Source organism: Alosa sapidissima, chromosome 13, assembly GCF_018492685.1.
Source record: "Alosa sapidissima isolate fAloSap1 chromosome 13, fAloSap1.pri, whole genome shotgun sequence".
NCBI lineage: Eukaryota > Metazoa > Chordata > Actinopteri > Clupeiformes > Clupeidae > Alosa > Alosa sapidissima.
The window spans coordinates 6,161,414-6,189,176 of record NC_055969.1 but is presented as its reverse complement, the minus strand read 5'-3'; the positions used below and the strand labels follow the sequence as shown (position 1 = coordinate 6,189,176).

Below are 27,763 nucleotides of genomic sequence, written 5' to 3'. Positions count from 1 at the left end.
AACACAACAGCAGATTATACGTTTTAATATTTTCCAAATTCCACCTGTTACCCGTATCTCTCCCCAGCCCCACATTCCCAGCGTTCTAGTGTTCTGGCGCATAGTCACCACCGGAGAACCACGGAGTACTGGGAGATTTTCTTGTGGTAGCACAGAGTCTCTCCACTGTCGGAGCTCTCGAGAGTTGGGCATAAGCCTTGGAATGGGTAAATACAGCTAATATCAGCCTGGCAGGGACTCTTATGCAACAAAGCATAATTACACAACCTCAGCAGAATCACAGATACAGTAGCTCTACATTGACATAGCAAGAAAAGGAATAAAGGCATCTTTTTAATGATGGGGGGGGGGGGGCACTGTGTGTTATGAACAGTGCTAGATTTGTGGCAATTTTATGTGAGCCACACACACACACACACATACACACACACACAATTTCCCGTAGTTGCCTTTGAAAACAGTCCTGCGAGGGTGTGCAGTAATGAGGCTCCCTGCTGCGTATGCTTTGTTTAGATGAGCAGTGAGGACACAGCCATGATGTCTTACTTTTGCGCGTTTGATTGGATTAGTGACGGCCCGCGCGCCTCATGGACCTCGACCCTCCACCACACTTCGCCCCAAAGCCACGACCTTCTGTTCCCGTCTCACGATGACTGTTCTACGTGTTATATGGGGATACGAGTGCCTCTCTGTCGATCCAAGTGCCTCCAATATACTTTATTCCTCCCAAAACTGAAGTTTACAGAAGTTATGTAAGTATGAGTTAAAGTGGCACTCAGCATTCCTCCGGTGGAAATGTGCCACTAATCCTTTAATACACTTAATGAGTTATAAAAAGATTACTTAATGAATGATAACAGGGGTGAGAGGTGTCAGGCTGCCATTTTTAGAACATGTTTTATAACGTTAATGTTTTTAGCTTAATTTTGCCATAAGCCAGGGCCGTATGAGACACAGAAATGCTTATGCCTTCCCATGACATAACACAGAGTGTGAAACAATGTGCAGCCTCTGACTGTATGTCTGTCACACAGCGCCACACACTCTCAGACATGAGTCATGTTTAAACTTTAGTCCGCTTCATTCCAGTGGAGTCGCCAGTGCCATAGAGCAGCCATTCTTCCCATTATGAGATTGCTGAAATCAATGAGAGAGTAATAGACTGGAACTCATTTCCCCTGCTGTTCTGTGGAGGCTGTAAACCATACAGTAGAAACCAGGAGGAGAGAAAAAAAAAAAACTTGCGGTATTGACTTTTTCTGATGGCCATTTTGCAAAGCCACAGACTCACACTATCCTGCCTGGCACTGCCCAGGACTACGTTTCCCAGAAGCACCGTCGAGCAAACACGGTGGTCAGTCACCACGGATAGAGACTTCCAAACAATAGTCTCTCGATCTTGTTACCATGTTCAGCAGCACTTACAGGGAACATGCCCCAGTATGAGTTGACTGGACACTGGAGGGTGTCCTGTCCAGCCCACAGAGAGGCCCTACACAGCTGAGTGGCCAGGCTGAAGCTGAGCTGGGGAAGCTCCTGAGGAGGATTTGGGCTTCCTTCCTTCTCTCAAATGTGCATTACAGACTATAGCGCATGACTGGGCTTGTGTACTGTACGTACGGCACCAGATGGAGAGGACTCCCAGTTGGGGGACTTTTTAAATTTTTTCAGTGACAGTCAACCAGACAGTGACAAAAATCTACACTAGCACTCAAGTACTTAATAAGACTCACCAAAAAATGTTTTCCCCAAGATTTTTCAGAATGGGTAATTATTATTAATGTATAATACAGTACATTCTATGTTCCTTTCTGAGTCTGCAGGACTCATGCCTTTCACATTTCAACTCTCCCCTGACTTCTTAACCAATCCCCAATCCCACACAATGTCTAAACCACAAAGGACAATGATTTTTTCCCCCCAGCACATGCTATTTTAAACCCAAACACAATTGCGGTGGAACATTAAAAGGCTCTGTTCACTAAGCAGGGATGAGACTCCCACAGATCTCTGAGAGGCTGTGGCAGGAAAGCCTGGCAAAGGGGAAACTGGAGTTGCAGTCGAAGGAGATTAACATTTCCAGGAGACATGGCTCCCCTCTGCACCTACGCTGGCCCCAGGGAGGAGGCACGTGGCAGGTGAGGGCCTCCCAGGGGCCACAGGGACATGTGTGACCCCAACAGTTACAGAGATAAGCGCAGAAGCCCGCAAACTGTGGTCCTCCAGAGTGAGAGGGAGAAACAGGGCACTCAGACAGATGAGAAGTGAACAGTTTGAAATGGCAGCAATAAAGGTGCATTTTCAACTGCATAAAGATGTGCTTTCCTACGATAACTCCATCAGCAGTGTTGCATAGGTTACTTTGCAAGATAGAAAATACTGTACTGAATATTACATTTTATTTTAATAAAATAGGTAATAATTAAGTAGTTACTTGGTATATAAAATAAGACAAGCTTAAACGAAATGGTAAAAAACTGAAGAGGACAAAACTAAAGTGCCACACATGCTGTTTTAGCAAACAATTATACCAACCAATCCAACCATGCTTAGCCTCTATTTAGAAAAAAATAACTGACAGAACTGCTGGTGACAGTTAGCATGGATGATGTGGGATTATATTCATTTTCATAACTAGATGACCAAACAAAAATGTATTAATCAACTACCTAAACCTGACCTGACCCACAAAGCACTGGCTTTAATTAGGACTAATGTGACGTCAGCCAGATCATGGAGCTAAAAGATCCTTTTTCCTTATTTGTGGCAATTTTACCGCACCAATGATTACCAGGTGCAGTTTCTGATCCTCATGAGCCAATAAGATATCCAAAAAGAAATGCACTACCAAAATGAACCATGCTATAACAAGGTTTGGCAACACATACAAACATACTGTACAGACACACAAACGATGCATATCCTTAAATGTTCTCACATCTCTTAGCAGGGAACTTAATCATCATAGTAGCCATGGACTCGCAGGTTATGGGTTGATTTGCACATCTCAGCTGATGATAACAGTATGTCTACATACCAATAAATGGGAAAACTTTACATTGTTTGATAGAAACATGACACAGTAACAATATCAATTTTACCCACATTGTAAGATTAAAGGAAAATTCCGGTATTTAGCACTGTGAGTCCCTTTTCTGGTTTGTTTTGGATGAACTAGAGTGGTGGACATCGACATTTTGATGATTGGTCCTGTCTCGACTTTTCTGACTCGTTTTGAATCGCCTTTGACTAGTCAGAGTGGCTGCCTACAGGCATGCTCAAACATGTCCTAAAACAACCCTTAACATTCGTTTTCAAAACTGTGCAACTCACCGAGTGGTTAGTGGTGTTCGTTGATTATTAAAATCAAATATATTGGCGCAATGTATGATTTCCAGCTGTCTTATTTGCTATTGTGGAACTATTTTTTCAGACACCTCACAACTGCGTATAAACTTCCGCTCAATATTTGAGCCTGAAGCATAGACGGTGGCGCAGTAATATCAATGTGCAATGACTCTTCCAACAGAAATCAATGAGATTTTACAAAATGCCAAATAAAACACGACAGAAACTATTTTTCGCTCCGCTACTTGTTTTGGAACATCAACGAACACCACTAACCACTCGGTGAGTTGCACAGTTTTGAAAACGAACGTTAAGGGTTGTTTTAGGACATGTTTGAGCATGCCTGTAGGCAGCCACTCTGACTAGTCAAAGGCGATTCAAAACGAGTCAGAAAAGTCGAGACAGGACCAATCGTCAAAATTTCGGTGTCCACTACTCTAGTTCATCCAAAACAAACCAGAAAAGGGACTCAAAGTGCTAAATACCGGAAATTTCCTTTTATATTTTATATTATTTGATGCTAATATTGTAGCACAATTCTGAAACAAGTCTGTATTATCTCATATTTCCCTCACTGTGTGTACGTATGGGATTAGCTCTTTTCCCTCTCTCTCTTTTTTTCAAAACAGTCCATGATTCACACATGGCATATAATGTTAGTTTTATTGTTCTATTGTTCTTCAGTTATCCATTGGTAGGTTGATTGCTATGTTACAGTCTCATGGGTCAATGTTAAAAATCAAGCAGAGAAACACTGTTGTCTTCCCAAACTTACCAAAGTCTGACATGAAAGGCATGTACTCTTCACCTCCTTCTCTAACGCCCGACACTTGGCCCTTCTTTCTCTGACCTCGGTCTCCTGAGGGGGCAAACCGAGAAGAGAACATCATGCCCCGCTCTAGAACATCATTCCTCGTTCTAGAACATCATTCCTCGTTCTAGAGCATCATCCTTTGCTTGAGTCAGGCAACTAATCCTGAGTTCTGCTCACTGAAGATCAGGAAAGGAAAAGGGGGGAAAAATATCAGTTTTCGATACTTAGTGCCCCCGGGCCCCGGGCAGTGTGAGCGCAATAGGAGCTGTGGTACACGTTTCCATGCCAGCAACCATCTACCTTCCTTCCTTCTCTCACCACATCTTCATCACCCTTTCCCTCTCCTTATGGCAAAAAGAGCAAGGGTGGCATCAAACTGCACTATGATGGCAACAGGAATGCTCACACCAGAAACCCACCAAGCTCTCTGCCAAGGGCAATTTATCTTCATACATGTATGTATGAATTACTGGTGCCATTTATGTGGTGTGTGTGTGTTTTTTGTTTGTATACTGTTTGTGTTTCACTTGCGCATTTGTGTGTGGGCACAGCTGGGAACTGAGGCTAGCTAAAGTGGAAGGAGAACAGGCTTCCTCTGCATCCCCAAACCAACAGAAAAATCATTCTACCCACACCTCTCAAAACCATTCCAACCTTTCCATTTCAACCTGACGAACAGAGACAATAAGCTTCTTCATACACTTATGATGAAAACACTGCAAATATTTCATTTATGCATGCATTTCCCCTCACACTGGTGAAAGTCATTAAAAATTCCTGATGGGAGCAAGTGTGCGGACATTCCACCCTTTTCCAGTTGATAGCCTAGCACTTTTTGTCCAGCACCTGTCTGTCTTGGATGTGCGCACCAACAAACAACTTTGCATTTCCCCTGCAATCACATTTTTTGTGGAGAAAAGATGTATTTTTGTGTGTAAATGTAAATGTCTTGTACCGTAAAAAACTAAAAAATCTGATTTTGAGATGATGATCTACCTCTGGCTGTGGCATTTGTTACTGCACACAATATGTACAATCTGTACACTTGTGAAGGCAAAACAAAGTATGTGTTACTATGAGCCAAAGAGTCTAGTCGTGGGGAGTCTTCGAGTAAAAAACACCAAAAAAAGCTTCTACGATTATAGTAACTCTCTGGGATATCTAAGAAGCAGTAGAATGAGAGCTCAGTGACCCTGCGAGTTTGAGAGTTCTCTCATGTCTCTGTGCCAGTGGGAGTTTATGAGACAGGGCAAATGGATGCAGCCCAGCATACACACCACGGAGAAATGCAGGGGGAGGGGACTCACATAGTTGCTATAGAAACACCCTTCCAGGTAGAAAGGGAACAGTGCTTTACAGAGCATGCTACAGGTCCCACAGGTTTCTCTCTCTCTCTCTCTCTCTCTCTCTCTCACTCCCTCTCTCTCTCTCTAAACAAGCTCTACAGAAATATATGACACTTAGAGAGCACCTACTGTAAATAAGCCCACCAGTCACAGAGATAGCCTTTATGTCTGTGGCGCCACTTCCTTGTTTATGACAGACATATCACAATCAAATAATGCCAGGCTTGCAGTACTGAATATTGAATATGCCAATCTTTTCAGACAAGGATCAACCATTAGAAACAGTACAGTCTTAAATCAGCAATGTCTTCAAGGCATATGTAATCCATACATGTATATGTTGCTGCACAGTCACTTGGTGAGTGTTGCTTAACATTCTGATGGTATATGTTATCTTTTCTTTTTCAAGAATGCATATGCATGATTGCAATCAGACTAAACTTAGAGATAGAAATAGGCAGAGGAAGAGAGAGAGAGAGAGAGAGAGAGAGAGAGAGAGAGAGAGAGAGAGAGAGGAGAGAGAGAGAGAGAGAGAGAGAGAGAGAGAGAAATGGGGGTTGAGTGAGATTTGCTTTCATCTCGTCAGGTATACTGGATTCAGCCATGGCTGTCAGTTCATAGACCATTTCACTGCTGATCTCAGGAGAAATACCGCAGTGCATTCTGGGACTGAGCATAGGGCTAGGCTCCCAAAGCCCCTCCCCTCACGCACACACACACACACACACGCCTCTCAGCAGAATTCAGCTCCTCCAGTGGAGAAAGGAAAGCTAACAGGTTAAAAAGCAAAACCACAAGAACAGAAGAGGAGGAGAAAAAAGACAACACAGAAAGAGAGAAAGAAGGAACAGCTGGAGTGTCGAGGCGTAGAAGGAGGTGTAGAAGGAGGTGTAGAAGGAGGTGTAGAAGGAGGTGTAGAAGGAGGTGTAGAAGGTGGGGTTAGGGTGGGTGAGAAATAGAGGAGAGAAAATGGTCAGAGGAGAGGAGGAGACGAGAGAAGAGGTGAGAGGAGAGGAGGAGACAAGAGAGGAGGAGAGAGGAGAGGAGGAGGAGAGTGGAGGAGGAGGAGGAGAGCAGAGAGGAGGAGGAGAGGAATGGAACTGCTCTCAGGGGGTCTTACTTCTGCTGCAGATGCTGTCTGAAACCCCACACCCCGAAACACCGAGCGAGAGAGAGAGAGAGAGAGAGAGAGAGAGAGAGAGAGGAAGAGGAGAGAAAGAACTGAAGATGAGAGAAAGTGAAAAAGAGGAGAGAATAAAAGAGAAGAAAGAGAGGGAGAAAGGTAGCTAGAGAGGGACAGGGAGAAAGGTAGCTAGAGAGGGACAGGGAGAGAGATAAAATGAGAGAGAGAGAGAGAGGCTGCATTGTGAAAATGCTCTGCTGCAGAGTGGGAGATTCAACTTCAAAACCAGCCCCTCCTTCACAGCTTCCTTTTGTCTCGTGAAATTCAGTCTGCTTCTCCCCTTTCTCTGTCTGCATCTCCCTGACAATTAGCCTACACACATAAGACCAGAACACACCCACAGGCACACACACACACACACACACACACACACACACACACACACACACACACATGCACACACACCCTCGCACTGACTCCATAGAGACATGACAGGTTGTTTGGGAGACAGTCATTCTCCAGGTCTCTCGGACTCATATAAAATATGTATGGAGTGTGCTGCCAATATTGCAGTGGTGCAGTTGTCAATGCAGTGATTGATTTAAGCCGCTCTCTGCTGGGCTTGCCTCGCCTCGCCTAGCTTTGCCTTGCTTTGGCACCCCTCCCTTCCTCTCCAGACCACTCCACTTCTCTACTCGAGCAGAACAACCAAAGCATAGGGAGAGGGAGGGAAGGAGGGATGGAGAGAGACAGGGTGAGGGACAGGGAAAGAGAGGAAGAGAGTAAGGGTTGTGATGAAGAGGAAATGTACTGACAGTGACTGTAGTTTTCTTTTTTGCCGTCTGTACTTTTTTCATATCCAATAGCAAAGCAAAAGTCCAGAGATTGCGGTGGCAATAGTCTCTTTCCCTATATACCTGTATCTCTTGTATGACGTTTGATAAGAAGTAGAGATGGGCCTCTTCTATCAGGCAGAGGGACAATGGGTATTACTGTACGCTGCCAAAGGGTTAGTGTAGCACTGATGCCATACATCAGAAAAGCCCCCACACATCCACCCCCTGCTCTAAACATACATCAGGATAAAACCGAGCCAGTCTGAGTCAGATACCACCACATGTCCTCATTAGACTGCGATCCAGAGGAGCAGAGCAGACTCAGGCACTATCCGTAGATATGCAGTGCAATAAAGTGTGCCCTTATTTCATTGAATTGAAGACAGTAGTCATATGCTCATAATGCAGGCCTGTCAGCCTAAGCAGAAATGATTATATTTTAGACAGTCATGTCTGAAGACTTGGGTTATAGCCTATATGGGCAACACAATCAGTGGAAGATGTATTGTTGCTTATACAGATGTACAGAATTAAATCTTAATATAGCCGAGGTCTAAGGACAACAGTCCAAGAATGTGATCAGTCTCATTGATATGAGTGTATAGGCTACGAAATAGAACAGGATGATATGATTGTACATATTGTGTGCAGTAACAACCAGCCCTGGTTGAAGCTGGCCCAGAAAGATACATGCATCAGCCATGACACTTGTGGAGCAGTCTCAGCATGGAGCACACAGGTGCAGCTGCTCAAGGAAACTGCTGTCTCATGGCTTATAGTCTGTGGCCTGCTCCCCTTTTTAAACTACTCTGGCTTCTGTGAAGATGAACATCCTATCCATGTCACCAAAATGTTTTCACTAAAACCTCTAAGAAAGCCTTATACTATGTCGAACTGCTATTAGATTCAGATAAGAGATTGCGCTAACCACACCCTAATATCACAAATGCTAGGCTGATACATAGCAGATCTATAATGCAAATACTTGATCAGAAGTATTTGTATCTAAAACGTCTAATACTGCACACAGAGTAAAGGTTGGATCAACAGGCACTGTTCCCACGGAAAGCAAACTGAAGTGTTAGCCCAAACAAGATGTAGGGCGCAAGATTCTGCTGTTTACAAACTGCTAACACTCCGTTTCATGGCACACACGGCGCTATCCAAAATAGCATGCCTCACGGCGCAACAGTGATGCACGTTCCTGTCTGCTCTCCCGAGGTGAGTCAGCTACTGGAAGAGAGCCACACTACTGACGGAACGTCCTGTGCAAATTAGGAAAAGACTCAAGTCAAATAGCTACAACTGTTACGTCCAATGACACCAATCACACCAATAACTGATTCCTGGGATTTGTAGTTTTTTAGGGTTGTTGTAGGAGTTTTTTTTATTTTTTTTTTAAGAAAATGTGATAGAGCTAGAGAGTGCCAGTTCACACCCAGGCTGAGGTGGGAACTCTGCCCAGGAGCAAGGAGGGGAGAGAAAGAGAGAGAGAGGGAGAGAGAGAAAGAGAGAGAGGAAGTGTTCGACACAGGAGTCAGGGCTGAGGAGGAGGGGTGGGGGGTGTCAGGGTGGAGGAGGGGAGAAGCCAGCGGGAGGTGGAGGAAGATGGGGGTATTGATCCCTCTCTGGAGAGCAAGTGTCAGCGTGTCACTCACCCAGGAGTGGGCTTTCCCTTCAGAGCCATGGCAACGCTCCAGCTGATGCACGCGGCCACTGATGCTACTGCTACTGCTCCCGCTGCTCAGGTTGCACACACCAAAAACCTCACCCACAGTCTCAGACACACGGCCATAGCCAGAGCAACAAACCAAGTGACCCTCCCTCCGTCCCTCCCTGCCTGAAATGAGAGGACAGCTGGCTCTCTCTCACACACTCAAGACCTTCAGAACAGTGATCAACCAATGACTTCTTTTTCTTGCAGAAATAAAAGATCAATACAATGTAAAAAATACCAATTCATTTACACATTGGACATGATGCTACAACAATAAGCACCCTGCCTAAACACAAAATGCATTACTGGAAGAGAGAGAGACAGAGAGAGAGAGAGAGAGAGAGAGAGAGAGAGAGAGAGAAGAGCTACAGCTTTACACATATTTCTGTGCACAGCAACACTGAAAGACAGAGGCAATGAGGCTGCAGGAGCACTGCACAGCTACAGATAACGCCAGCCAGACAGACAAACAGCACGAGACACTGCAGGAGAAACCGCCAGCGAGCAGCAACATTACCGGCTTGGGCGCTTAGCTCCGCTGCATGCTGATTGAGGATGGGAGTAATTCCTCTCCTCTCCCCTCTGCTCTGTCCCTCCTCTCCTCCTTCCTCTCGGCTCCCCTGGGTGTGTAAATGTCAAGCGGCTACGGCAGCGTCATTCACTGGGCCTGCGTATCTTTCTCTCTCTCTCTCTCTCTCACGCTACCTTTGCTCTCTCTCTCTCTCTCTCTCTCTCTCTCTCTCTCTCGCGCGCGCGCGTGCTCCCTTTACTTGCTCGCACACTCTCTCACACACACACACACTCTCTCTCTCTCTCTCTCTCTCTCTCTCTCTCTCTCTCTCTCTCTCTCTCTCTCTCTCTCTCTCTCTCTCTCTCTCTCTCTCTCTCTCAAGCGTGCTGCACGATGCAGAATCCGCGACGCAAAGGAGAGCTCCCCCCAACCACATGCTACAGCTCAGCCCTCATCCACATACTGATGCCCAAGAGAGCCGAATCAGAGAGAAAGAGAGAGAGAAGGAGAGAGAAGGAGAGAGAAAGAGAGAGAGAGAGAGAGAGAGAGAGAGGGGGAGAGCATTCTAAAGGGGTGGGGTCTCTTTTTATCCTGACCCCTCCCTCCCCAGCCCACCCCATTTGCAGATGTGAGGCCGGTGCTGGAGAGAGGAAAGCGGCTAATTAGGCAAAGAGGTTGATTAATGTCTCTCTCTCTCTCTCTCTCTCTCTCTCTCTCTCATGCTCTCTCTGGCAGTCTCTCTCTCTCTCTTTCACTCCACAGGAGACATGGCATTAAATCAGAAAATTTGCCACACACATGCACCCTCTTTGCCCCCCCCCCCCCCCCCCCATCTCTCTGTCCTCGTTCCTCTCGCCAGAGAATCACCGCACAGCACAGCAAACATACCCTCTCAGCACATCGCCATAGAAACACACACCTACACACAAACAGTGTGTTACCAGGCGTACATATGCGACTCAGGCAGCCCATGGGGGGACGGGGGGGGGGGGGGGTGGCAGTAGCGCACCAATCCTGCTGCCTGACCCAGTACACTCCTCACCCAGCATAAAACATACATTAGGCACCAGAGCTGCAGTCCTCAAGCTTTCGCCATCATGCCAGAAGAGAAACACTTTCTATGGGAATACAAACCGGGCTCTTCCTGCTACACTGCATTCGCCTGTCCTGCAAACACTGCATTATCCACAACATTATCTATGCAAGAAATGGACTACGTAGCCAAGAAGAAATGGATTATGTAGCCATTGCACACAGAGCACCACTGTGTGTTGACTTGATTTGAGCGCCTCTGTTGATCGCATTGCTTTGGGGTAAAAGGGTAAAAGAGTGCACGCATGGCATGTGTGTCCGTGTGTATATGTGTGTGTGCATGTGTGTGTGCATGTGCGTGTGCGTTCAAGTGTGTTTGTTCATGTGTGTGGAGGGGCTTGCACTGTGCTGGATGGGAGGGTAAGGAATTATGCAGAGTGACTAAGAAGCGTAGGTTTTCAACTCCAGGGTATAATTATCCAATAAGGCAAAGGCAATATTTTACCACGAAGCAGAATGACTTCCCTTCGAAAGCAGCCCCACAGTACAAGGGCCTCTCCCTAACTCACTACACAGATAGATTTCACTGAAAGGTTAACTAGTCACCTAATTATTGGAATTGCTGTGGACATGACAATCACATTATACAATGTGTACAACCCTAGGGCACAACGTGTCATTCAAATAAATTATTCATCTGAAATGCACAGGAGTCAGCATTCAATTAGATTATCTTTTGAGAGCAATATTTCACTTTAAGAAACCATCTGTTTACCATCAGTAAAAGAGATATTTTTGTGTTATACAAGATCCTAAAAAAGGGGTTCGAATCGGCCCTTGAGGAAATTGTATTTACATATGAATTTTAAAATGGAACAATAGGTGTGAGAGAGGAATTGGTGATATCGAACAAAAACAAATTTCCTTTTTCAAAAATTTGCTAATTTTTGGACATTCAAATATTGGTTTTGCCTTAATCTCTGCCTTATGCCGTATAATATGAAAACCTTTAGGATGTGGGTTTTCTCTTTGCCTTATCCCGAGGTGTATGTGCACAGCTCCTTTTATCTATGGAACAATTATTCCTGTCTTTGATCTGACGTGTGGACTAGCCCCTGTACCACACAGCAGGAGACCCTTAACCATGGGATGATTGAGAGGATCCCGCAATATGGTAGAGGTAAGTCAGCTGTGAAAAGCCACAGAGGAATGAATTCCCACAGCTTCAAAACTTGCTTGTGAAATGTTATGCGCTAATAATAAAAGTGACTGAGTAGAGTGATTGTCATCCCTGAAACTGAATGAAGTCAATGAACGACCATGACATAATTAAATGATTTCAAACCATGGGAGTACAATAACATCTAAACTAGACACACTGTGGCTCGGTTGATTTGTTCAAAGCTTAAAGGAGCTCATGGAAAATTAATGTTAAAATTTCCTGTCTCAATAAAAAGTCAACATGCAAAGACTTCAAACACTTCTGGGAGAGGCCTTATCATGGTCAGACGTGCAAGAACTAATCCCTTTTTATACAACAGTTAGGTCCAGTCAAACTATGTATTCATTTCTAATTGGACGAGAGGCATTCCAGAGGGGGGATATCCCAGGATATCCTCACTTGGACTCTTCACTGCTTGTACAGTAATCACCCCGACATGAACATTCCATTAATTCAAAACATGAGAGCAGCTATTTCATAACATCATATTTGACATTTATTGAGTGAGAAAATGGAGTAATTGGAGTAGGGTGAATGTTGAATTTAGCATGTGACAAGCAAGTAAGTAGACTACAGTATACATGTTACTGTATGCACACTCTCATTGAACTTGGCTCTGGAATGGAACTGTGTTGCTTGGCAACAGAAGACGCCAAGACTAAGATTGCAACTATCATTTTGGGTGGAAGAATAACAAACAAAAAATCTAAATAAACGATAGAAAACACAATTTGATAGTATACTCAGCCTCATGCCGACAACTGAACCACAGTAATTGCGTATAGCCTTACCAAGCCCATTCTAACTCGAGCCATATTGCTTAATTTACCCCACAGGGCTGAGTTCACACTGGGGATCAATCTGTTCACATGTGACACTGATGGACAGCAAAACAACAGGTCAGCATCTGGTGGAAATGCATGCCTCTCAGGCTGTGTCTTAAGACGGTCAAAGACGTGTCGACCTGTCTAATCATTTGGCAGAAGCCAAGCCGAAAAGGAGTCATTTCATGTGCATTTTAGATTAACCCTGTTTGCGATATTAATTGATGACTAAGAATAGAGGTATGCTGGAAAAAAAACACTCCACACTCCAGTGTACATGTGCAAACATGCACACACACTAAGACACACACACTCAAACACATACACATACGCACACAAACGACAATGTCCCCAATGTTGATTTCCCAGCTCCTTGCTGCTTGGTCTGATATAATTAAATCTGGTTTCAGGTCATTTCGCAGCTAAATGAAATTTACACACACACACACACACATACATACGCAGTTTACGCACACACATGCTTGCTCTCACACACACACACACACGCGCGCACACACACACACGCACACACACAGGCACACACACACACACACACACACACACACACACACACACACACATACATACGCAGTTTACGCACACACATGCTTGCTCTCACACACACACACACACGCGCGCACACACACACACGCACACACACAGGCACACACACACACACACACACACACACACACACACACACACACATACACACACACACAGTCCTTCCCAGTAAAAGGAAGGAAGTGAGGACTCGTGATTCTAGAAGAATCTTTTAGACTTCCTTAGGCTTAGAGCATTATGCAGATTGCATCATTGATTTTAGTGGTTGATATGCATTATGGCCATTATGTTGGCATTACCCAATCTCAGACGTGATTAGTGATGTTAGCAAGACAGATTGTTTTTTGTCGACATTGTAAGAGACTGAACGGAGTGCAAGACAGTTGACATGGATTCCTGAAGCACAAGCAGCCTCTGGTCCCAGAAACGCCAGAAACACTAGGCCCGGAATGACCCTGCATGCATGCAAGTGTGTGTGTATGTGTGTGTGTGTGCGCGTGTGTGTGTGTGTTTGTGCGCGTGTGTGTGTGTGCGCGTGTGTGTGTGTATGAGTGTGTGTGTGTGTGAGTGTGTGTGTGTGTGTTTGTGCGTGTGTGCGTGTGTGTGTGTGTGTGTGCGTGTGTGTGTGTGTAGATGTGTGCAGGCCGGTGCAGGAAGGATAAGGTCGGATAATGGAGTTAGAGGAGCAGAGCAAGAGCCGCTGTCTGAGTCTAATTCCATTACGTCCCGGCAGCACTGGCAGCCACACAGCCTCCAGCCCCGACCGCCTGGCCCAAAATGAAGCCGTCCCCACCGAGCCGTGACTTGCCCCCGAGAGAGGGGACGTCACCGTTAGCACTGCCGCTGTCGCCACCGCCGCCCCACCGACCACATCCACATCCACATCCTCATCCGTTTCAGCTTCCTCCTACTGGCACGGACGAGGCCCCAGCACGCACGGTGGGCGTTTAACTCGACAACATTACCAGCCGCTTTATTAATTAGTCCGTGCAGTCATTGCTCTCAAGGTAGTCGGCGTGTGCAATAACTATTATGGGGAGGCCGGCCACAGCGAGCTCAGACTGAAAACAGAGGTGTTGCCATGGAGACTACATGGCAGGAGGCGTGTCTGTGCATGTGTGTGTGTGTGTGTGTGTGTGTGTGTGTGTGTGTGTGTGTGTGGAGGAGCAGCCTTGCCTCCTCATTTGCTCATGGCGCTTGCGGACCGAGTGTCTTCCTGGAGGAACGCCGAAGGTCATCCCTCACCACAGGTGCACCGGCGGAGCCGTTCGTCACAAAGGTCGCTTGGCAACCAGCCACAGAACCGAGGGCTGAGCACCAGGGTTGAATATGCAGTATCTCAAATGCACTGCACATCCCACATATTTGCTATCGTATACAGGTATATAAAAAATCAACTAAATCACTATTACTATGCTCACAGCACCATGGTCACAGGATTACTGAATTAAATCCCTTTTCTTGCTTGGCAGAGACAGATCACAAATGCATTGAAGCAAGAGCTCACCATCACCAAACATATACAGGCACAGCACTCATACGTACTATGATTCCTTATTAATAATACAAGTTTTCGCCTGCATTATGAATGAGGGATTTACATATTGCCACATTGTTCTTTCACCGCTCTGAATTAATACGGAAGAAAATTACCTGCATTTATGTAACAGGTAGATTAGATCTGCTTTCACAAAGAATACTAATATTACCCATGATATCATCGATTAGTTAGATGAGAGCGCTCTTCCCAGATGTATGCCAAGGGTGTGTGCGTGCCACTCCTGAGCTGAGCTCCGTGCATGCCTCAGGTTTACACCCTGTTAATGCAGATGACTAGTCAGCTTGCATTAGTGTAGGGGAGCTTTGCTGATGTCTTGCCATCTTAGACCAAACAGTGTTGCTACAAACTCATAAATAAGGGCTTGACATGTCCCCTGCTCTCTCTCTCTCTCTCTGAGAACTGCTTAGCCATCACTATGTCTCTGGACCAGGAGTGGCCCTGAAGGACTCCGCATCGCTTGTCAGTCCATTTTTCGGTTTCCACAAACTCTGTTTCTGTTAATTGAACATTTCTATGGCAAGTGGATTACAGCAACATGATCCACTGCATGCACTACAGCTGAGGAGAGAAGAGGAGAGAGGAGAGAGGAAAGATCTGTGATGAGTGATACACACACACACACACACACACACACACACACACAAACACACACCACACGCACACGTACACACACACACACACCCACACACACACACAAACGCGCTGATGAACTCACATACAACCACATACACATGCAGGCAGTCACCATACTGCTCTCAATGAACTCTCAATAATACATTCAATGAACCGATGTAAAACTAAGTACTATTGTTCACAAATCTCAGTGAAGTAGTATGTTTATACAAATGTATATGTCAGTTTAAAGTATGTGTATATGTTTTGTCTCTGTAATTGTTGTTATGTCTTACCTTTAACATGTATTGCCAAAGCAATTGGTACAAGTTTTCATTTGCCATGCCAATAAAGCAATTTTTGAATTTGAATTTTGAATTTGGAAAGAGGAGAGAGGACAGGAGAGAAGAGGAGAGGAGAAATGGTGAGAGAGGAAAGGAGAGAAAGGGAGAGAGGAGAGGAGAGAGGAGAGGAGAGGAGGGGAGAGAGGAGAGGAGAGAGGACAGGAGAGGGGAGGGGGAGAGAGGACAGAAGAGGACAGGAGAGGACAATACAGGCGGGTTAGGACTTACCAGGGACTTGTAGCGCTGTTTCTCCTGCTTGAGGGTGGCCAGTTCACGCTTGAGGTCTTGGTTCCTGTCCTCCAGTAGTTGGCAGAGATTCACATTCTGGGGGGAGAGGGTGGAGACGTGCTGCGGGGCCACTTCGTGCCTCAGCTGCAAGAGCGGTCAGCGAGAGAAGAGAACAGAATACATGAGAACAGAAGACAACCAAATAGAACAGAAGTGAGTTCTATGTTAGCAAAAATCGTGTGCAGAGCATAAGTTGGGTCCTTGGAGGTGGTTTGAACAGGCTGCATTTGCCAGGTCCACAGGGCATTTTTAGTATGAAGTGCATTTTAGTACTATACATGGACCATTGTTCAATGTTTCATTGTTTTGACACAACCTCAATATTTTGTTACCGTAATACCCCTCATAGAGTACAAGTATCCTTTTAGCATTCAGCTTACTTTCTGCACTATAGCAATCAGGCATCCATGACCACTGCTACCCGATATATCTGCATGGACAAATAGCATATCCCACCAAGTACATGTCCAATCTGAGTTTCAGTACAGAGGAAGATTCTGATGTAATCGTGGCTGCAGTAGGCCTTTAAAGCCTGGTGGGGGACCACCCACACGGTACACTACACCAGATATTAGAAGGGAAGGGAACAAGGAGAGTGCCAGGCCCTTACTGCTGTTTTCCTGAGAAGCCAGCACTGCAGCAGTGACACACACACACACACACACACACACACACACACACACACATATAGAGGGAGAGGAGGGGGGGCGGAAGCTAGATGCTAGAGAGACCCCTCAGGGCTGGATGCTTGCAGTGATGAAACTCCCTCTGCACTAGGAATGTTTCTTGCCCATGTCCATCACTAATGACTTATTCATGCCTTATCTGCGGCAGTGTCAAGTGCTGCCAGGATGCTTTAAAATAATCCCACCGCTGCTGTTTCATGTAGGGGCCCCATGGCCGCTCGGAGAGCACTTCAAAGGGCCCCTGTGACACATGTACGCTTAGTAGCCTGTCACAGTTTCATGTGATCACCCACTGAAAGGGCCGGTGTTTTGCCAGGCCTTGCGCTATCCGAGCAGGTAGCTTTCAATTAATCCGGCCGCACCTCCAAACCTCTATTGATTCGGCTGGCATTCTAAATCTGCACGCCAGTCAAGTGAAGCCTTCATCCTGGCCCAGTGTCCACTGAGCTAGCTGGCTGATTAACAATCAGAGCCATTAGGTCTAATTGCAGTGAGTAGTGTCTTAAGTTATCTGGTTCTCTGGTGCAACACTTCAGATTGATTTACAAAATATTTAATGGCTATTGATCTAGGAACTCGTTGGCTGATTCACTAATGATGTCATTAAACACCCTCCCTACTAGTATCTCTGGCCTCCCTCAGTCCTAGTCTGTGTCTGTTTTGCTACAGACATGCTTGTGCGATAAAATTATTGACATATTAATACCTAAGAAAACAAGTAGCATTCAATGTGTTCCATCAGAGCTGACACGTTATTGTACATAAGGCATAACACAATACATATATAAGAGGAACATTCTCTGATCATTCAACGCCATAAGCAGCCAGCATGGGCGAGAGCACAGCAAGTGAGTGGGTGGATGCTTGTTCCTAAGATGCCACTGGACGGGTCCCCTGCCGTCGCAAAGACTTGCAGGAGTAGCAGACACTCCCAGTCAGACCGGCTGTCCTTGACACCACACACTAAACAGGAAGCTCTCGAGATGACAGAGAAATCTGCCATTTGGCCGATTGGCGGGGCACAGCCAAGGCTGGAGGAATGATTTTGGGCTGCTGGACGAGCTGGATGGAGTTAGGCCCTTGAAAGAGAGAGAGAGAGAGAGAGAGAGAGAGAGAAATGGACAAGGCTGTTGTCGTTCAGCTCATCCTAGCAAGGCTGGGAGGGGGGCTCGGGCGGCTGAGTCAGGGGAACAGTCACTGCCTGCCGACATTAGCCACTCTCTACTGGACATGTCTCAGCGGTCCCTCTTCGACTGCCCTGGCTTCCCAGAAACAAGCAGGACTGTTTCCGTTTAAAAGGCCTGTCCGTGGAGATGGGGACTTGGAATGATTGGGAGATGAGTAAAAAAAAATAAATAAAAAAAAAACAGAAAAAAGAAAAGAAAAACAGGCGGCGGAGGCGCCCGCGCGATGGGGAAGGTACAGCACGGTCCGTGCCACCAGGGCTGGAGCCTTCTGTAGTCAGGTGGGGCCGATGCCAGCGACTGGAGTCCCAGGGAAAAGGAGCCAGACGCGGCGGTATCTGCCAGCCACTCTGAAGCTGCGACATTCCCCCTCCTTGATGAAGCCATAAGCAGCCTGTGATCCTTTTGGGCCCCCCCGAGCGCTTTCAGTCTCTCTTGTCCAACCAGGAAACATTTGCCCTGCTCCTCCCCTTATTCCTCTTTTTCCACCTCGTGTCTCTCAGATCTTTTTTTTGGGGGCCAAGCAGCGAAGCTGCGAGGCAACCCATAGTGATTCTACGTGTTCTTATTATTATTATTATAACGAAACGCTCATTTGCCATTGAACCATACAGTAAAAAGTTGAGAAATTTGGCACATTGATTCGTTACAGGCACATGTTTAATTTCAGAAAGTTTGATGTCTGCACCTGGAGTGCTCTAGCGCCACCAACATTTAAAATGTTGTATTACATCTATGCACTTACCGTACACCACATTTTGAACATTAAGGTATATTTGGAATCCTTGGATCTTCCGCCATATTGGATGTCATCAAAAACACTTAAAATGCATCAAAGTTCACAAAGTTTGCCCGATTTTCACGAAACTTGACGCAGATGATCTTCAGACCATGACTCACAAATGCATTGCTTTTTGGAGCCATATTCAAAACCCATCACCCGTCATGACCAATCAAGTTTGGCGGTGAAGTCGCCAAACAGGAAGTGAAGTGATCTCAACAAGGCTTTCGCGTATCAACACCAAACTCAGTACAGGGTCTCAGGACCCAATTAGGAGGAGGCTCAATAAATTTGATGACTTTTGACCTATAGGTGGCGCTATAATTAGCAAAATTACGTTTTAGCCTGTAACGGGTCATGTGTTTGGAATTAAAGCATATTAGTAATATCTGTTAATACCTTGAGAGGTCCTTAGGACGCCACATGCCAACATGTGACGTCAACATAAATGATCCAACCGCCATATTGGATGTCATGAAAAACACTTAAAATGCATCAAAGTTCACAAAGTTTGCCCGATTTTCACGAAACTTGACGCAGATGATCTTCAGACCATGACTCATAAATGCATTGCTTTTTGGAGCCATATTGAAAACCCATTGCCTGTGGTGACCAATTAAGTTTGGCGGCGAAGCGGCCAAACAGGAAGTGAAGTGATCTCAGCAAAACTTTCGTGTATCAACACCAAACTCAGTACATGGTCTCAGGACCCAATTAGGAAGAAGCTCAATAAATTTGATGACCTTTGACCACTAGGGGGCGCTATTATCACAGGAAGTGGCCTCATATTTCAGCAATGCTTTCACGTATTGAAACCAAACTTAGTATATGGACTTGGGACCTTATCTTGAGGACACAAAATAAATTTGGTGACCTTCAACCACTAGGGCGGCGCTAGAGTAACAGAAGATTAGGTCATATCTCAGCAATGCTTTCACATGTCAAAACCAATCTTGGTTCATGGACTCAGGACCAAATCCTAAGGACACACAAAAAATTTAGCAACCTTTGACCACTAGGGGTGCTATAATTTGCAACACTTTCTCGTATCGACACCGAACTTGGTACATGGACTCGGTACCACATCCTGAAGACGCTCAATTCATTTAGTGACCTTTGACCACTAGAGGCACTATAATTATCAACACTTTCTCGTATCGACACCAAACTTGGCAAGTGGACTCGTGACTACAACCTGAGGACACACAATAAATTTGGTGATGATTGAGGTATGCGTATGTGTGGGGGGCTATTGTGGTGTGTGGCTGAGGAGGTTTATCCGTGTATATGTGTGTTGGACGGGGGGGTTAATTGGGTGTGTGTATAATGTAACAACATTGGGTTGCCATGACAACTCCTGCTAACTGCTTGGCCCCCACATTGCTGCTTGCAGCTATATTTTTCATTGTTTTTTCATTAAATGTGGTCTAAAATGTAGCTCAAAAAATGTTCTGAGGCGCACGTACTAGCATTGCCGCCGCTTCCTCCACTCAAAGCTTTTAAGACCGAATGCTAAGAGCGGAGAGAGCTCATTTCTGGGAAAAGAAGGGAATCCCGCTCAATACTGCACAGGATCTGTGAAACCAGATCCCCCTCAGCCTTATGTGCGTAGAGCTGCGAATGTGATAGCAGTATGTGTTGAGGCAAATTCTACTCTAATGGATGTGTATCATTTCCCTCTGATCATACCCCTTCTGTAGATAACAGCTATTACACAAAAGTATACCCTGGAGGGGGGGGGGGGGGGGGGGGTGTTCTCTGGGTGAGATTTTCACCGGCATCCTTCCCAGCTGGTGGCACTCCAGGCGATTGCCTGAGTCCAGGCACGACTACGCCCACTTGGATTTTGTACACCTCTGAAGTGCCGAATGTCACTAATGTTTTTGGAGAAGCTATTTTTAGACAATGTTTGAATCATTTTTGTTGCTGTCAGTGCTGCTTCTATTTGCTGTGCGTGCGTCTGATGCTGTACCTCCAGTTTTCTGGTCCCTTTATACACAGAAAGAAGCTGCCAACCAGGCAAGTATTTCATCTCTGGTGACTAAGTGGAAAGTCAGTGTCTTATGAATCCTGATGCTCCAATCCATTGTTTGTATGCAAGTGTGTGTGTTTGTGTGTGTGTGTGTATGTGTGTGTGTGTGTGTGAAAGAGAGAGCGGAAGAGAGAAAGAATGAAGGAGAGAGAGCATGTGTACATCTGTGTGTGTGTGTGTGTGTGCACGCATGAGGGTCTTAGCAGAGGATCTCCATAAGATGATTACATAATCCAGATACACATGCCGCTCCTCCAACCTCTAATACTTCTAATTGTGGGCTTGTCAGCAGGCCAGCTGGCAGACACACCGGGCAATCAAAAAATAAATAAATAAATAAATGAAACACATACACACAGACCAATCCTCAGCCAGACAGCCAGGAACCCCATGAACCTAGCATTGCTAGCTGAGACGCGGCCAAAGAACCTGCTCCAACCTGGCCCTCAGACAGACTGATGACTGACCCCCAACTCAAGTCCATCCAGCATCCTGCATCCAGTGAGAACACTTGCCAACCTCACATTAAACATGGACTACACCCACAGTCAGTCAATCCACTGTTGCATGAAAGCCTGCAATTTTAGCCATTTTCCTCTATTGTAGCCTGAATTAGATAATTCTTTGTTTAGATGAATCTAGGCAACGCAAATCTACCTATGATATGCACTCACTGACCCCATGAGCCTACAGGCTGCAGCCCAGGTGAAAATAGCTTTTTGTCAGCTGGCACAGTCCAATCAATGTGTAAAACACCTGTGCTTATGACACCGATACAAACACTGGCCATGACCTTGACTGGACCCAGCCAAAGCCTGTGGAGCCATCTCACACCAGAAGTATGTTATTCTTTGTAGCACCCTCTCAGTCCCTCGATCTGTCTTTTCTACTCTCTTCTCTCTCTCTCTCTCTGAGTACCACACTCGCCTCATCGCTCTCCTTGGTGTCCTCCCCCCTCCTCGTTGGGCTGTCTCTTTAAAGCACTACTCCTCTCCTCGGGGCATTGGGGCGAGGGCCCAGCTCCTCACATGTTCTCCCGCTCACACACAGAAATGCACTCAGTGGCTCCATGCGACGCAGCCATCTACCGCGTCATCCATCCAGCCGACTCACGCAGCCAATCAATCATGGAACACCCACGCACGCAAACACACACACACATTCTCTCACACATACACACACACACACACACACACACACACACACACACATTCATCCTCTCTTTCTTTCTCTCCTTCTCTTTCTCTCTCTCTCTCTCTCTAGTCTGCCTATCCAAGCCTATCCCTGCTCGGTATGTACTGTAAGCCTCAGGATAGCGCTCCCTCACTGTACCCTCCTGAGTTAGCTAGCGGCTCGTCGCTGTGAGCCAAGGAGGGGCAGCGATGCTCTCACTGACCTGGGAACAGCATCACGTCCACACAAAGACATCGCACGAGCAGCAGCATCATTTACAATCCGAGCCACACATCCAAGCATCCTGCATGCACAGACCCCTTGCAGATCCTACAGTATGTATAAATATCCCTGTTGACAAATAGGTTCCCCTTGGAGCATATGCACACATAGCCTGCTTAAACAAACAGTACAGGTGGGTGAGAGTGTGACATACCTCACAAGCTGCTTCACTCGTTTCCCTGGACGACCGTTTCCCAGGACGACTCTTACCGGCTGGCAGGAGTGGCAAATAGCCTGGCAGTGACGACACGTCTGTGCTGTGTGTGTCTGTGTGTCTGTGTGCTTGCAGGGTGTGTGTATGTTGCGCACGCCTATGTGTGTGTGTGTGTGTGTGTGTGTGTGTGTGTGTGTGGGTTGGTGTTTGTGTATGTGTGTGTGTGCGTGCGTGCGTGCGCCTGTGCGAGTGTGTGAGAGAGAATGTTTTCTGAGCCGGCACTAAAAATGCTCTACTCAGCCCTCAGCAGCAGGCTGTCGGAGCAGAAGAGTGGGCTCTCTCCCTTGCGCTCTCTCTCTCTCCCTCGCGCTCTCTCTCCCTCTCTTCTTCTCTCTCTTCCTCACCCTCTCTCTTGCTCTCCCTTCCTTCCTCCCTCCCTCCCGCTCTCTCTCTCTCTCTCTCTCTCTCTCTCGCCTTGCAAAGAGAGCACTGGTGCACCACCACAAAGTAAGCCCCTCTCTGCTTCCCTCTCTCTCTCTCTCTCTCCTTATCTACCCATCCACTCACGTGCGCATGCTCACACTTGCACTGTCTCTTCCTCACACACGGTTATATGCTCATGCATGCTCATTCTGACAACCCCACACCCTCTCTCTCTCTCTCTCTTTCTCAATCTTTTGCTCTCTCTCCACCCCAACCCCATCTGACACACACACACACACACAAACACAACGTTCTGAAGACCATTGGCTCTCATATCATTGATGTGTAAATCATTTTTTTATGCATGAGGATTTTTTTTATTATTTCCCTGTTTTTATTACATGTTGCCTGCAAGCCACACTGATTTATCTCAAGTACAAACACAACTATAAACACACACACACACACACACACAAACACACACACACACACCACACAGCACCTTACACATCACAGTGCAATTACCACCAAGATAAAAACCAGCCCAGTGTAAACTACCATTTGATTCCTCTTAACCAAGACCCAACCTTCTGCCTCCTCTTGCCAACCCCCATTGGATGCTCTCCTGCCCCATCTTTCATCAAAATCACCTTGCTCCCCCTGTTTTGCACCATCCAATCCTGACCTCCAGTCCATCCCATAATAATCCTTTGTCATTCGCACTGATTACCCTCCCAACCTTCTCCTCCTCTGCCCCGGTGCCCTGAACCCCTTATGCCCTCCCCCACCCCACCCCACCCCTTCAATCCTTTTAAAAGAACAATATCTCTGAGAGGCCAGTCTCTGACTGGACACTGGCTACCTGTGCCTGTAGCTGCATTGCAGGCGAAATCGTAGGGCAACAGAGGTTCCAAAACATGGGGGGGGAGGAATTACGGTGGATTACTGAGACAAGACTGGCTGCAGGTGCATGGCCGGCCATCGACTGCCAAAGCTGCCTGTGTGTGTGTGTGTTCTGTCTCTCAGAGAGGGAGGGAGGGAGGGAGAGAAGGACCTTTATGAAATAAATAAATAAAAAAAGGGGAAAATACACTCAGCAGAGAACACGTTACAGTCTCCTCTTTTTTGCTCTGTTGCTTAGCAACCGTGGCTGGTCCTTGTCTCTCTCTCTCTCTCTCTCTCTCTCTCTCCATCCCTCCCCACCCTCTTCACAAGCAGTCCTCCACAAATGCATGGGTTTGTTTAAGGAATTGTGCGCTTCCAAATATCAGTCAGCACAGTTAGAATATGATTGGACAAAGAGCTGCAGCCCCACCCTTTATAATGCAAATGTATTTTAGAGGGCATGGTGTAATTTGACCAAACCGTTTAACCACACCCCCTCTGATTTGCATATGAGTCATGTTTGGTTTCTGTGCTATGATTGGTGCACCTAGAAACATGCTACTGACAGAATTTTAATAGAGTATAAGACTGCCCTCTCCTGTACAACTTAAAAACTACATGTGTGTCTATTGCACAGTTGTGGCAATGACAATAAAACATTTTTGGAGTTTGAGTCTGAAACTAGAAAGCTAGCTACCTTAAAAGCAGTCCTTGCAAAATCTTGCAAACCCTACTAACAGCACAACTGGCTCTGATAAAAGCTTGCTATCTTGCTTTCATGCTAACTAGTGTTCTTTGATTATACAGTTGCTAATGGGGTTCCAGGGGGTTCACAAGGGGTTCCAGCCCTGAATACAGAACTACATAATGCATATCTTAAATGGCTATTGGGAATCACATATATACTATATGTTTATGTGTCTTTCACATATAATCAAAATGAATTTCACAGTGATATTAAATCTAGTTCCCTAAAACGCACCTACTTCAAAATGCAGTAAATTGTTATGGTTCTAAGTCATACAAGTTCATTACCAGGAATTACAACCATTTCTTTGAAACAAAATAGATGTTTAAACCATGCTTTTTGAAAACTTAATCCTGTCCCAGTTGGTAACTTTTAAGCCCAAAATAACCACATGATGACAGCATTGCCATCGGTACTCTGTGAACTATGAATGCTTATGTCATGATGAAAAAGAATGTGATGGAGGCAAAGACTCACCCTGTCTTTTGCCCGCGTGTGTCGAGCATTCCTTGCCGAGATGATTGACAGCTGTCTCTGTATCCATAGCAACTCAGCCTGAGACTGCCGAAGCAGCTCCTCTACATCCACAGACCTGTGACCCCGGCCCCTCATCACAATCTTTAAACACACACATGCACACACACACACACACAAATAAACAACAACAACAACGACAAGCAAAACTGTTTTCAAAATCAGTTCAGCAAACCACTGAAAAAAAAAAATAACTTGCCATAGTCCTACACTTACACCATCCTCTCAGAGCTCTTTACATGCAAACTCCCATGGTGCCATGCAGTGCACCTGGCTGTGGGCATGGGCAGCGTGTCCGCATAGTTCTGCTGCGCAGTGCCAGAGGTCTGCGAGGCTGGTACTTTGTAAGCAGTAGCAGCCAACTATGACCTGGGATTATCAATATGTGAGCTACTCCCTTACATAAGAGCGAGCAGCGGATTAAATTGTCAGAGTACTACAAAGACAGGAAGGGCTGTTGGATCCGCTTCTTTCTGCTGATTCAAATGCAGAGCAAACAAAATCCCATTCCACAATCCCCTCACAATCACACCGCATTATCAGAGAGACAACATCAACTAGACAAGTGCTTAGGTGACAGTGGGCTTCTGGGAAACTGGTGGTGCAGCTCTGCTGAACATGAAGATACAAACCGCTGGACCAATAAATAAATAAATAAATAAATAAATAAAACAATGAACCATAAAAATGAGAGCAAATCAGTCAATACCTGTAGTTTGTTTTTCTTTTAACCTGCAGCTGTTTTGTTTCTAGAGCTTGGGTTGTACTGTAGTCACTGTGGCTTGTTTTGGAAAATCACACATTAAAATTCTGGCAAGTTGAAGTAAATTAAAATGCCTTTATATCTTACTTAACCACCCTATCCTGCCTCTATCATAAAAGCAGATTACATGATGATGCCAACAGTACCAATATAGAGTCATTTCACATGTTAAGTCACAGTAATATAATAATCATTATTTTTAAAAAACAAACCTCTCTCTCTAAATGAAACAGACACAATCCTGACCAGATTATTGAGGCTGAGACAACAAATCTCTTAAGACTACAAATCTACAAAGCACTACTGGATCTCTGACAGCGATCAGCACTGCTTACCCACCTCAGAGCGCACCTGCCCAAAGTGAACCACTGCTCCCGGAACAGTGCCAGTCAACAGCGATGTCATCTGACCAAGACCCAGCAGTGAGCAGCATCTGCCTGTGAGTGACAGCTACACAGCCCACAGCTGAGCGAAAGATAGAAAGTGAGAGAGAGAGAGATAGGAACAGAGGGAGAGAGAGAATGAGAGAGCCCTAAAGCACTTGAATGCTCTAAAAACCTGTGACACATGCACATGCTGTGTACACAACAATGCACAACAAAACAAGAACAGATTTTTTTTTTTGTAATAGGCAACGTCACTACATGTGTCACAATCACAAAGTATTTTAGATTCGTTTCCATTTCTGAATAACATGACAATTCAGTAAGAGGAAAAAACAGGTCAGTAGTCTTTCCCTGCACATCAAAAGTATGCCCTAGTACAAAATAAACACAGTGGATAAAAAATGACGTGCAGAGGGACTGAACAGTTGCCAAGCTAACAGAAGACATCATTTGTGTTTCTCTAATTAAGCCTACACTTTCATCAAGTGTATTGATAATTATAATGCTATGCAATCCAGATATTGTACATAATTGTTCTGTCATCTAAACCTTTGTGCATCATGTTGCCTGTTGTGATTTCAATAACACAAGGTATTTGTCTGTCCGTGTAAGTTCTTTAGGATGCCAGAACATTTTAAAAAGGCTGCAACAACATACCACTACTACCAATACACACTTTCATATCCAAATGTACAGTATGTCTGTTTATATCTTACCTTTGCTCCAGGTTCTTCTGCGACCCTAGCTCTCCTCTCCTTATATCTGAAGAACTGTGGGTATATCCCAGGGGTTTTTTGGCCTCTTCTGTCCTGCTGGTAAATGCTAAGAAGGGAGGGAGACGTTAAGAGCAGTGGGAGGCGAAGAGGAGATCAGCCATGTGCATGCCTTTCCTTTTGTCCCAGTCTGGAGCGGGATGAGAGTGCGAGCGAGTGTGTCGTGCCTCCAGAGACATCGCTGTGAGTTCCGTCTCCATGGTTCTACTGCGGGCTTGTGTTGATGCTCAGGCTGCTGCAGCTTCCGTGTGTCTCTGTGTGTGTGTGTGATTTTTTTCTCTCTCTCTCTCTCTCTCTCTCTCTCTCTTGCCTACAACACAGTGGAAACAGTGAGAGGGCAGCCACTCTTGATCTCTCCCTCTCTCTCTTTCCCTCTCGGTCTTTCTCCTGCGGCTCTTCCATCAGGTGCCGCTTGCTGTGCGGCCATATGGCCGAGTGAGGAGAAAGGAGAGACGGACAGAGAGAAAGAGTGAAGAGAACGCCAGACGTAAACAAGGCCTTGCCAAAAACACCCACTGTAGAAATGTTAAGTCACACCACGCTGTGTCATATCTACCACTGATGACGTATCATCAGTGGTTTCACAACCCATTTAGATCTGAATTTGTAGAATAACTCTACATGAGATAACACAAATAGCACAGGATCCATGACATGCAAATAGCAGTTATTGATTATAACAGGAGAGCATAACCGGAACCAGGAAACATATTGATTGTTATTTGCTACAGACATGAGTGCAGTAGAATTCTGGGAAGCGCTGATTGATCAGACAATAGCTGAGCTGTCAGAACTAGGTCGTTTAGGATGCTAAAAA

The 27,763-nt window shown here is 45.7% G+C and overlaps 1 protein-coding gene across 9 annotated transcripts in view; it reads right to left on the bottom strand.

Annotated features, from left to right (window-relative positions):
• The window catches only part of rimbp2a (RIMS binding protein 2a), a 61,839-nt gene extending 34,674 nt beyond the window's left edge, over window positions 1-27,165 (bottom strand). For 6 of the 9 annotated variants that reach the window (XM_042059617.1, XM_042059618.1, XM_042059623.1 and 3 more), the window contains exons 1-5: window positions 26,890-27,165; window positions 26,127-26,237; window positions 24,968-25,108; window positions 16,083-16,226; window positions 4,124-4,207 (exon numbers count right to left, since the gene is read on the bottom strand). In XM_042059617.1, the coding sequence (XP_041915551.1) occupies window positions 4,124-4,207; window positions 16,083-16,226; window positions 24,968-25,108; window positions 26,127-26,192 (435 nt within the window). In that variant the 5' untranslated portion in view covers window positions 26,193-26,237; window positions 26,890-27,165. Of the gene's footprint in view, window positions 1-4,123; window positions 4,208-16,082; window positions 16,227-22,434; window positions 22,601-24,967; window positions 25,109-26,126; window positions 26,238-26,889 lie in introns of those variants that run through there. The other 3 variants (XM_042059621.1, XM_042059622.1, XM_042059624.1) reach the window with 2 other exon arrangements.
• Between the last annotated feature and the right edge of the window lie 598 nt (window positions 27,166-27,763).